This window comes from Trachurus trachurus, assembly GCF_905171665.1.
Source record: "Trachurus trachurus genome assembly, chromosome: 12".
In the NCBI taxonomy this organism is placed as follows: domain Eukaryota; kingdom Metazoa; phylum Chordata; class Actinopteri; order Carangiformes; family Carangidae; genus Trachurus; species Trachurus trachurus.
Window position 1 is genome coordinate 1,796,663 of NC_139908.1, and position 12,856 is coordinate 1,809,518.

General features: G+C 41.9%; 1 protein-coding gene across 1 annotated transcript in view; it reads left to right on the forward strand.

Moving 5' to 3' along the window:
* Positions 1 to 12,070, forward strand: part of slc4a5b (solute carrier family 4 member 5b) — a gene marked incomplete at both ends in the record, with an annotated part of 61,795 nt that extends 49,725 nt beyond the window's left edge. Inside the window, 8 exons of the mRNA XM_083983942.1 lie at positions 115 to 293; positions 452 to 524; positions 3,328 to 3,396; positions 4,606 to 4,779; positions 6,147 to 6,323; positions 8,932 to 8,984; positions 11,351 to 11,521; positions 12,028 to 12,070. Of these exons, the coding sequence (XP_083840068.1) occupies positions 115 to 293; positions 452 to 524; positions 3,328 to 3,396; positions 4,606 to 4,779; positions 6,147 to 6,323; positions 8,932 to 8,984; positions 11,351 to 11,521; positions 12,028 to 12,070 (939 nt within the window). The remainder of the gene's footprint in view (positions 1 to 114; positions 294 to 451; positions 525 to 3,327; positions 3,397 to 4,605; positions 4,780 to 6,146; positions 6,324 to 8,931; positions 8,985 to 11,350; positions 11,522 to 12,027) is intronic.
* Positions 12,071 to 12,856: the final 786 nt, after the last annotated feature.

The window sequence follows — 12,856 nt, forward strand, 5'->3', positions numbered from 1 at the left end:
TTCTGTACACCTTTAAACACAGTAAAGATGAAGTGACGATGAGTTTAATGGTTAAAATAAGAAGAGAAACATGTCTTCTCACTGTTTTTTATTTTATTTTTTTCCATTGTGCAGAAGGGCTGTGGCTACCACCTGGACCTGTTCTGGGTGGGCGTGCTCATGGCCGTCTGCTCCTTCATGGGTCTGCCCTGGTACGTGGCCGCCACCGTCATCTCCATCGCCCACATTGACTCCCTGAAGATGGAGAGCGAGTCCAGCGCTCCGGGAGAGCAGCCGCAGTTCCTGGGAGTCAGGTCGGACACTCACACACACACACACACACACACACACACACACACACACACACACACACACACACACACACACACACACACACACTTCCTGTCGTCTCCCCAGGTGTTAAACTCTAAGTGTGCAGATGATGATGATGATGAAATGTGTGTGTGTCCAGGGAGCAGAGGCTGACAGGGATCCTGGTCTTCGTCCTGACTGGACTCTCCATCTTCCTCGCCCCCATCCTGCAGGTGCGTCCACTCAGACTGGTTGAATGTTTCTGTTACATCACTTTAAAGGGATAGTTCACCCAAAATTCAAATTTCACTCATGATCTCCTCCCCCTCATGTGGACTAAGGGCTGGGAGAAGTTTCAGAGTCCTCCGTGGCTTCTCTGAGTTACAGCGGGGCTCAGTGCAGCACTGCATGTCCATATGCATATCTGAACAAAAATTAAATAAGTCTATGTTTTAAGCTTTGTTCACTGCTCAGTTCACTGTTCTTCTGGTGTCAGTGCAAATCGCGCGAGATTTGAGACTGAGACACTGGGAGCTTCCGCTACAAACAAGCTTAAAATTTCACTCATGATCCGATAAATTAAGTAATTTTAAATTGCATAACAAAACCATTGCCTGGCTTTTAGATTATCTTTTAGCCCGTCCCCAGTATGTCAGGCTTGATAAAGCCTCAGACATCATTTTAACCAATACAGGAGCTCCACAGGGGACAGTTTTATCTCCTTTTTTATTTTCGCTTTATACAGCTGATTACAGGCATAGTCAGCCATCCTGTCTAATACAAAAGTTTTCAGACGACACTGCACTTGTGGGTCTGCTTAACCATGGCAACGACGTGGCCTATAAAAAAGAGGCACACTCTTTTGCCAAATGGTGCGATACAAATTTTTTACAGCTGAATGTGGGTAAAACAAAAGAGCTAATTATCGATTTTAGAAAGAAGAAAGAGGAGGCTGTCCCAGTGACAATTAATAATCAGAAAATAGAAATTGTGGAGTCCTACAAATATCTTGGTGTCCATTTGGACAATAAGCTCAACTGGAAGGAAAACACTGGGGTCCTTGTAAAGAAGGCTCAGTCCAGGCTTTTCTTTCTAAGGAAACTTAGATCCTTTGACATTAGCCCAAGGCTGCTAGGCATCTTCTACCAGGGCATCCTGGCTAGTGTCTTATTTTATGCTGTCCTGTGCTGGGGAGGCAGTATATCTATTGACGACAAGAACAGGATTAATAAAATAATCAAGAGGGCTGGCTCAGTGATTGGTTTTAACCCAGATAAGCTTGAGGTAATAGGGGTTGCACAGACTAGTCGACTAATCGACTAGTCGACTTTACTGCTCCACAATGACGTTTTCAGCTTGACGTCGACTAGTCGCTGATCATGTAACAGTAGGCTACAAGAGTAGCGGCTTGAAACAACAGCTGAGTGGCTGAATGAAAACAATACGAGCGCCGTCAAGCTGGATAGAACGAGCGCGTACCAGACAGGAAGTCGGGCACAGAAAAGGCGAGAGAATCCGGTCAATTTTCAAAATAAAATAAATGATGATTAGTTTGCTTGTCCGCCTAGATATTTGTCAGTTGCGTCTGCACACAAGACACACACCCATACATACAGCGCTAGAGACAGACCTGTGTGTGTGGAAAACCGAGCAGCCTACAGACGGGTCGATGTTTGACCGGAGTGGAGAGAGCAGGAGAAGCTGCTGCCTGACACACCAGCGCAGCGCCTGTGAGGCGCTGCGCTGCCGCGGCCAGTGTGTCCGGCTGCCGGCAATTAAAAAAAAAAAAAAAAAACTCCGCTCATATCGACAGCTTTACGTCGCGCACAACAATAACAACCAACAACAGCAACAACCAACCAGGAAAAAAAGCTGTGAGTGAGCAGGACTGTGATGGTGACGAGGCCTGTGTGTCATTTTCCTCCCTAATTGTTTAATGGACAGTAGCTACAGTATTTTCTTTTGCACTTGTAGGCTATAGGAGTGTATGTTACAAAAAAACAAACTGATTTACAGCTTGTTGTTTATAAAGCTGCTGTTCTGTGGACTCATTTCTGTGCGTGAGCTGTCAGTCAGTGAATACAGATTGTTGCAGAGCTTTTCCCTCCTCCTGTGATTTTAGTTATGATGGGAAATATGAATGACGTCATCAGCGACTAGTCGACGTCGACTCGACTTTCATAACATTAGAGTCGACTTTAAAAAATCTGAAGTCGTGCAACCCCTAGAGAAGAGAACAAGGACCAAGTTGAAAACAGTCCTTCTCTATGATAACCACCCACTCCACAATATATTTAAGGATCTTAAAAGCTCCTTCAGTGAGCGTTTAGTGATGCCTCGGTGTTCTACTGAACGACTCAGACGCTCCTTTGTTCCTGCAGCATCAGATATTTTTAACCTCAAATAGCGGCTGTCTATTGTTGTTGCTGTTGTTGTTGTTTTTTAATCTTCTGGAGGTGTATATTTTTCTTATATTTATTTATTTATCCTTGCCTATATTAATATCAATTTAAATCACTTGCTTTGAGCAGCCTACTCTGTTGTATGAAGTATCCAATCATGTTGATAAGTTTTGTGCAATGGTATGGAAATGTTTGTATTGTTTGTTAAGTGGATGTTTGTGTTTTTTATTGCGTGGCAAAGCAGTTTCCCCTTGGGGATCAATAAAGTTTTCTAATTCTAATTCTAATTCTAAAATATAGACTTATTTAATTTTTTTCGGAACAATTTCTCATGTCGGGGCTTCAATACAAGAGGGACATTACAGACGAGCAGCATGGAGGTATTTGGATGTTTTTTGGTGTGTCTTTTTGGACGAAGAAAAGTGAGCTCCGTGCTCAACCGTCATATGGACATGCACTGCTACGCCGAGACCCCCTGTAACTCAGAGAAGCCACGGAGGACTCTGAAACTTCTCCCAGCCCTTAGTCCACATGAGGGGGAGTAGATCATGAGTGAAATTTGAATTTTGGGTGAACTATCCCTTTAATTTAACACTTCAACCTCTGACCTCATTTTGACCTCTGACCTCTGCAGTACATCCCCATGCCGGTGCTGTACGGAGTCTTCCTCTACATGGGCGTGGCCTCGCTCAGCGGCATCCAGGTACAGCGACGGTCTGCAATGAATTTTATTTTGTTAAGTAACATGGTTACTGTACACAGCAAAGATCACAGAAGAAAGACGGTAAAACAATACCACATCGCCATGACAACATATTGTCACGTGTATTGTTTTGCCTCGTGCTGACGGACCACTTGTTTACATAGAGGCTTGTTTATGCCGTTACGTGCAGCGGCTGTTGTCCGTCCGCCGTCTGCCTGATTTCACATGAATGCAGCATGAAAAATATGACTGAGTTGGTTGTGATATACAACCACAACGCTAGATGGGAGGAAGTCCTACGCAATGTAACTTTAAATCTAATCCATCACTTCATTAACTCTTATATAAAACACACAGAAGCAGGATTTCTCTAAAACAACAAACTGGAACCAGGCTGCAGGAATGAATATCTTTTTATTTATTTATTTGTTTATTTCGACATGTCAGTTGGATCAATCAACATCACACATCATCTTAGTTTCAAGCAGAAGTAAGCGATCCGGTCGTTTTGGCTAATGCTGCGTTCCAGGCAGGCTTTTGAAACCGTAAATTACAGCTTCAAGTCACGACTTACGACTTTGTAGCGTTCCAGGCAACCCACTCCTGTTTCTCCGACCTGTTTTACCTGTGAAAGTCACTATAACGGCCACTCGTAACTTCTGACCCGTGAACTCGTACCAGATCAAACTGGTACCACTTCACAGGTCGGAAAAACACGAGCTACGAGTTTCCTTGAACGCACCATAACAGTCCTCGTCCCTACGTCACCACATTCACGCGCATCCCTTGGCTGCACACACAGCCCTGCATGCCGTTCTCTCTCCTCATTGGATAAAGGTTGTAGGATACAAGGAAAGTTTTCTCCTGGGCTCAGAGCAGAGCAGAGTGACTGACAGACCCGTGTTTCAGACCAAACACTCTATGTAAGTGATTGCTGTCGGAAGATACAACTATTTAAGACTTATATTAACACAAATATTCACCTTACTTCTGCTTTAAGAATAAAACAGAGAAGTGTGTGTTTTTATTTACAATCTAATCCATCACTTCATTAACTCTTATATAAAACACACAGAAGCAGGATTTCTCTAGAGCAACAAACTGGAACCAGGCTGCAGGAATGAATATCTTAAGGATTGATTAACTATTGCCATTATCTCTCATTGATGTGTGTGTGTGTGTGTGTGTGTGTTTGTGTGTGTGTGTCAGTTCTGGGAGCGGATCAAGTTGTACCTGATGCCGGCCAAACACCAGCCGGACTTCTCCTTCCTGCGTCACGTCCCTCTGAGACGAGTCCACCTCTTCACGCTGGTCCAGATCGTCTGTCTCGCCGTCCTCTGGATCCTCAAGTCCACGTTCCTCGCCATCATCTTCCCCGTCATGGTGAGACGAGCAACAGACCATCATCATCATCATCATCAGAGCTCCACACTGAGTTGTTTTCTACTGTGGCCCCGAACTTAAGATTTTAGGAGCGCAAGCTGAAAAATCAGGGCGAACGCACCATAAATTCACATTTTGTTTTCATTCATGATCCTCACACACATTGACCTGCCATCATACCATACACAACTGCAATCATGGAAATTTCCAAAAGCGACTATTATTTAATTACTACACATTTTCCCACTGTAATGTAACGCAGTGGTGCTAAAACCTTTTCACATCAACGACCCTAAATTGAGACAAATTAGACCACGGACCCCAATTGGACAAAATTTTGAAACAAATACCAGAAATAAACAAATAATTGTTCAGTGACTGAAGAACGTTACTTTCTTATTCAATGTCAATGAATTTTTGGAAAAAGTTTTTAAGCATTACTTGAAAAAAGTGGTAAAAATTCTCAAAAAATAGTTTTTAAAAAAAAATAAAACTAGAAGAAACATGTAAAATTTCGAAAAAAAAATCTGAAATAAAAAGTTAAAGAAAAATTTCTAGAAAAAATCAAAGGAAAGTTTTTTAAAAAATCAAAAAAAAAAAAGTTAAACAAAATTTGGTAACATTTCTCAAAAAAAAAGTTTAAAAAGAAAAACTAGAAAAAATGGTGACATTTCTCAAAAAAAACTAGAAGAAACATGTCAAATTTCTCCCCCCAAAAAATCCCCAAAAAATAGTTAAAGAAAAATTTCTAGAAAAAACGGGTACAAAATTTCTCAAAGGAAAGTTTTAAAAAATCTAAAAAAAAAAAAGTTTAACAAAATTTGGTAACATTTCTCAAAAAAAAGTTTAAAAAGAAAAACTAGAAAAAAAATGGTAAAATTTCTCAAAAAAAGTTTTAGAAAATCTAAAAAATAAATAAATAAAAAAGTTAAAGAAAGATTTCTAGAAAGAAATAGTAAAAATTTCTCAAAAGAAAGTTAATAAAAATAAAAAAAATTTGAAAGGAAAAAAACAGGTAAAGTTCTAGAAAAAAGTTACAAAACTTCTAGAAAAAGTGGTAAAATTTTGAGAAAAAGTAGGGGACCCCCGTGCACCCTCTGAGGACCCCTGGGGGTCCCCGGACCACAGTTTGAGAACCACTGATGTAACCAATTACAATTGTGTAAACTTTGTAATTAAATGATATAACGCTGTTACGATACGATACGATAAACTTTATTGTCCCGTTCAGGGAAATTTGTCTTGGACACTGTAGCTGCTCCATAAATGCCTTGATGGCCACAAAGACAAAAACGAAACAAATATATAATTAGTTTCTGGTCGCCCCTGACGACGACTCTCCGTCTCCGTGTCGGTGCCGTGTGCAGATCCTGGGTCTGATGGTGGTCAGGAAGCTTCTAGACCTGATGTTCTCCCAACACGACCTGGCCTGGCTGGACGACATCCTGCCCGACAAGGACAAGAAGAAGAAGGAGGACGACAAGAAGAAGATCAAGGAGAAGAAGACCACGGCGGCGGCGGCCGAGACGGAGAGCGACGAGGAGGTGAGCCAATCAGAACGCAGTCTCAGTCTGTGATGTCACGGCGCTGTGTGTCGGTCCATCGGCCGTGTCCTGTTTGTTCTCTGACTAATACTCAACGTTTCTCCTCTTTGTCCCACAGTGCTGCTGAAAAGGCACTGTATAACACTTACTACACTCTTCCTCTTCCTCCTCCTCTTCCTCCTCTTCCTCCTCCTCCTCCTCTTCCTCCTCTTCCTCTTCCTCCCACTTTACAAACTCTGCTAGCGTCTTCCTGCCTGTTTTACGTCCTGAAGTGTTTCAGATTAAAGGACGAAGATGGAGATGTTTTATATCTCTGTTACTGTCATGAAACCTGAACAGAGCTCCTTCAAAATAAAGGTAGATGTTTCTATTAGAGCTCCTTCAAAATAAAGGTAGATGTTTCTACTAGAGCTCCTTCAAAATAAAGGTAGATGTTTGTATAGAGCTCCTTCAAAATAAAGGTAGATGTTTGTGTTAGAGCTCCTTCAAAATAAAGGTAGATGTTTCTACTAGAGCTCCTTCAAAATAAAGGTAGATGTTTCTACTAGAGCTCTTTCAAAATAAAGGTAGATGTTTCTACTAGTGCTCCTTCAAAATAAAGGTAGATGTTTCTATTAAAGCTCCTTCAAAATAAAGGTAGATGTTTCTACTAGAGCTCCTTCAAAATAAAGGTAGATGTTTCTTTTAGAGCTCCTTCAAAATAAAGGTAGATGTTTGTGTTAAAGCTCCATACAGTATAAAGGTAGATGTCCAAGCAGCCGTCAGGACTTCCTGTCACTTTGTGATGTCACAACTAAGCCCCGCCCCCTCACCACCTGGACAACACCATCCATCCAACAACTTTCAGGAGTATTTTATTCTGAAATCTGCTCTGTTCTTTATCGGATCACTTTAGACCAGTGGTTCTCAAACTTTTTCACATCAAGGACAGCTAAATTGACACAAATTAGACCACGGACCCCCATTGGACAAAATTTTGAAGCAAACACCATTTGTTCCGAGACTGAATAAAGTTTTCTACATTCAAATTAGGGGCAATGGTGCCTCCTCCTCTCTTCTGATTGGCTGACACCGACCTGTTGTTACTAGAGCTCCAGAGAGAAGCTGAGAGAGGAGATGGAAAACTACTCTGAGATGGATTTAACAGAACTATAAAACTTGTGCATCCTCGTCCTTTATGCTCCGTGTGTTTGTCCTGCATGATGATGATGTCACCCCCCACAGCCCCACAGCTCCGCCCCCCCCTCCGGTGAAGACCCCCATGGAGGCTGCAGAGCCAGACCCCACCCACGTAACTCTCCCCACCCAAAAAAACCAGACCTGTGACTGTGAGTAGCTGCTCCTCTGTCCCAGCAGTGTTGGTGTTTGTGTGTCACGTGGATTTGTGGACACTCGGCCTGTTGCTTTCACATGAAAAAAAACCACAAAAAATATATAAAAAGTCATATTTTTTCTGACTTAACGAGATTTTAAAATCCGGCGAGAAGCTTCAACCTTCACGTAACGTTTAACCGCTGTGGTAGAGTCATCCTCCACTTCATCATGGATCTATTAGATCTATTAGATCATTGTTTTGTGCAACATGTTTATACGACAGGAAGAGCGTAAAAGGACTGATTTCAAAATAAAGGTCGCCTCCCAAAATTGATTCATAGTTGCATTGCAAGGTGATGTAGATTTTCAAAGTAAAAGCCTAACGACACAAATGTTTCTTATTGTCACTGTGTTTCCTGTAAATTCAGATGGATGTTGAGAGGAAACAACCTGTTTAGAGCTGCAACAATTAATCAAACAATAATCGATTATTAAATTAATCGTCAACTATTTTGATAATAATAATCAGGTTGAGTAGTTTTTTAAAGAAAAAAAGTCCAGATTCTCTGATTCCAGCTTCTTCAATGTGAATATTTCTGGTTTCTTTGTTCCTTTATGACAATAAACTGAGTCTCTCGTTGGTTTGTGGACAAAACAAGACATTTGAGGACGATGTCGTCTGGTGGTTTGAGAAACACTGATTGATGTTTTTTCAACATTTTAAAACCTTTTATTGACCAAACAACTAATCGATTAATCGTTTAAATCATCGAAAGATTAATCGATAATGATAGTAATGGTTAGTTGCAGCTCTAGACCTGTTATTACAGAACTCTCCACCTCAGAGAGTCACTCACAGTCTGATGGAGCGCCTTTATTTTGAAATCCATCCTCATGTATACGTTACTTCCAGGTCGGAGTTTCTCGTTAAGTCAGAAAATAAATCCATAAAACAGCTTTTTTTTTTTTATTTTCAAGTGAACGCAACACGCTTCAGTAGATTTGAGCTAATTATGATAAAGTTGCTGATGTAAACCGGTCGTTACCATGACGATTAACATGAAGATGTAATGACGATGCTGCAAGAAATTAGGAATCTCATGTTCATCTTTATTATTATCTGTTTGTGTGTGTGTGTGTTTCTGTGTTTGTACTCGCCTGTGGATACTTGTTGTGTTTCTGTGCATGTGGTTTCTCTCCGTGTGTGTGTGTGTGTGTGTGTGTGTGTGTGTGTGTGTGTGTGTGTGTGTGTGTGTGTGTGTGTGTGTGTGTGTGTGTGTGTGTGTGTCTGCAGGAGACGAACCCGTACTCGACCGTCACGTCCGACCAGAACGAACTAGACCGCAGGTACTGTGTGTTGAAGCTGCACGTTCCCTACAGCGACCTGATCCACGCACCGGACACACACACGGGCTGGGAGCAGACATGACCACACACACACACACACACACACACACACACACACACACACACACTCTGCTCAGTTTGCTGCATCACTTGTATTTATATATGACGATGATGATCTTAGAGGTTTTATTTTGAAGAGCTTCCTGTACAGAAACACTGAGGACTGTGTACAGATCAATATTCAATCACTTGTACAGATTCTAGGTCAGAGGTTTTCAAAGCGTTGAGTCCGACTTCAAACCACAGAATCCGTCCCGCCGGGTGGTGACGTCGTTATTTTATGTTTTTGGTTTAAAAATTTAAAAATTGCTTGTTAAAGGGATAGTTCACCCAAAATCGAAATTTCTTCTTGGACTAAGGGCTGGGAGAAGTTTCAGAGTCCTCCGTGGCTTCTCTGAGTTACAGCGGGGCTCCGTGCAGCAGTGCATGTCCATATAACGGTTGAGAACGGAGCTCACTTTTCTTTGTCCAAAAAGACACACCAAAAAACATCTAAATGCCTCCATAGTGCTCGTCTGTAATGTCCCTCTTGTATTGAAGCCCCAACATGAGCAATTGTTGGGAGCTTCCGCTACAAAGAAGCTTGAAATATAGACTTATTTAATTTTTTTCTGAACAATTTCTCATGTTTGGGCTTCAATACAAGAGGGACATTACATACGAGCAGCATGGAGGTATTTGGATGTTTTTTGGTGTGTCTTTTTGTTACGAAGACAGTTGGTATCCATTTGCAACCGTCATATGGACATGCACTGCTACGCCGAGACCCCCTGTAACTCAGAGAAGCCACGGAGGACTCTGAAACTTCTCCCAGCCCTTAGTCCACATGAGGGGGAGGAGATAATGAGTAGAAATTTGAATTTTGGGTGAACTATCCCTTTAAAAAAACAACGTTGAGACAACGTCAAACTGAGGAAACTCTCAGAGAGTTTGTTCTTGTGGATCCTGATCTGGAGATTTATTGTTTTTAAAAAGAAAACTGCGACTTCCTGTTTGAAAACCTCTGCTCTAGCTCGCCCTGCTCTCCTTCTCTCACCTGTAACTTCCTGTCGTGTCTCCACCTGAATCACCGTCCAGACCGATCGTTGTCATTATTATTGATAATATTATTATAGGGATGTCACCATTACTTGTTTTCACAGTTAATCGTGGTATTAAACGCCACAATCAATTAATCGTAAAAAGATTCCTAAATACCGTCACATTCCCAAAAAGATGATGTTGGAACCGTATCGGTAGATGTGGCGCCAAAATAAAGGTGAATGCTCAGATACTGGTCCATTTACCTAACGTAACATTGAATTGGTAGGAATTTAAATGTTAGCGTGTCATTTTTAATAAAAAAAGAAAGAAAAGTGAAACAAAACAAAAAACGATTAAAATAAACGCAAACATTTGGTATAGATGACAATTCATGACGTGAATATTTCAAACACTTCCCCTGGGGGTTAATAATTGGTCATATATTAACTCATTGAGTGCCAACCACGTAATTTTACGTTTTTCGTTCCCATGTGTTGAGTGCCAAAAACGTTTTTTGCTCTTTTTTTTTAATTATGAAAATAGACACTTTAACACACCTTATGTGTAAATTTGGGGACTCTACGACGAGCAGAACTGAAAAAGATGACGATCAAAAAACTCATGACAGCTCACGATCTGGAAGTTTTTATCGTAACTCGGCTTTTGCAAACGGAGTTCTGCACGCGGATGCAGCGCAGCCGCTCTGACTTCACCGTTGTAAATTGTAAAGAAGTCGGAGTTTGGAAGGAACTTGGAAAACTTCATCTCATGGAAATGAAATTTACCATCAGACAAAATAAGTCACTACATCTGTGATGATGAACATGACGCTGATTTGAACAGAGCAGGTTCTTCACTGGTTTGGTTGTTTCTTTAGAAAACACCTGAGAGTGTGTGTGTGTATGTGAGATGGAGACTTAAAGGGATAGTTCAACATTTAGTCAAATTGTGCCCATTGCCATAATCCCTATAGTCGTAGCAGTAGGTTCGTTACCTTTAATTGTCGGTGCAAGCTATTTTTAGAACGGCGGAGCAGAGCCGTGAGCTGCTCAGAGCAGCTTGAGGGAAACCAAGAAATCCCATAATTAGCCTCCGTAGCGTAGCTCTGAGCAGCTCACGGTTCTGCTCCGCCGTTCTAAAAATAGCTTGCACCGACAATTAAAGGTAACGAACCTACTGCTATGACTATAGGGATTATGGGCAATGGGCCAATTTGGGCCAAAATGTTGAACTATCCCTTTAAAGTGTAACCCCCCCTCCCCCCCTCCCCCACTGTTCCTCAGCATCACTCTGCACCTGAAGATCTCCTGCCCCCCCTCCCCCGTCCCCTCCCAGACGAGCCTCCTCCTCCTCCCCCCGGGTGACGTCACCGCAGCGCTCCGCCCGCCGCCGCCGCCTCGCCCGCCGCCGCCCCGGGTCCGAATCCAGGTGGAGTCGTCATCGGACAGCAACGAGTCGGACCTCCACTCCAGACGACGACAACAACGACAACAACAACAACATCAACAACAACAACAGCAACACAGGCCCCGCCCCCTCACACCTGACACACACAGAGACTTGTACAGACATCTGCAGGCTCACTGTGCTGAGACCGTCCTGTAACACACACCTACACACACACACACACACACACACACACACACACACACACACACACACACACACACACACACACACACACACACACACACACACACACAGATTTGGTTGAGCTACAAACAGGAAGTGGTTCTGTCTAAGCCCCGCCCCCCTTCCTCCACACCTGAACCTCCACCTGCTCCCTGTAGAAAGAAACAACCAAAAATGTGTTATTGATAATAATAATAATGATAAATAAATAAAAAAGACATGAACCCTCTGTGAACCAGTGTTAGACAGTATTGATCAGTATCGATCGGTGATTCACTATCTGTGTTTTATTGTTTTTTTTTGTTTTTTTTCTCTTGTGCATTTAAAGGACAGTAGAGAAGAGGGTGATTGACACGACGCTTTGTTGTTGAGCCCTGAAACTGTAATAAAACATTTTAAACTGTTGGAGCCGCTCTTTATTTTACATTTATGACATGAAAACTGATTATTGTGACTGTTTATTAGCCTTTTTCAACATTGCCTCAGCAGTTTCTTCAGTTAATTCAACATTGTTTCAACAATTTCATTTCAGCATTCACATGCATTTCCATTCTTGGAAATTATTTCACAAAACTGATTATTGTGACTGTTTATTATAACATCTTGTACTATGACTGGTTTTAAAATAATCTTTCAGTCCTGATACAGATCAATCAGTCAGAGCTCACAGTATGAAGTCATTCTTATAGACATGTTACATACATATTTTATATATGAACTAGATAAAGTAGCATTTCCTGATGGAAATGCGTGTGAATGCTGAAAGCAGCTGAACGCTGTTGCAGCATTAGCAAATAGTGCAAGCAGTGACTGATCACCATACAAATGTTTGACCAAGGTAGGAATCGAACCCTCAACCTCATGGTCAGTAGACTTTCACTCTGCCTCTAGGCCACAGTGTACACACAGTTGCAAAGACTGTTGTCTGTTGATGAGCTGCACTCTGTCTCACTCTGAAGTTAACAAGCCCAAAGCTGCACCTGTTGGAAACACACTGTCAACACCAAGAAAGCTTGAGAGTCAAGCTTGAATGACTTACAATTAAAATTTCTGTGAATTTCAGGCTGAGAGCAGCAGTTTCAACATGAAGCAAGTTATCAGAAGTCAACTGAGGAGGCAAGATTTGAACCAGCAACCTTCAGGTCTTCAGCCCAGTG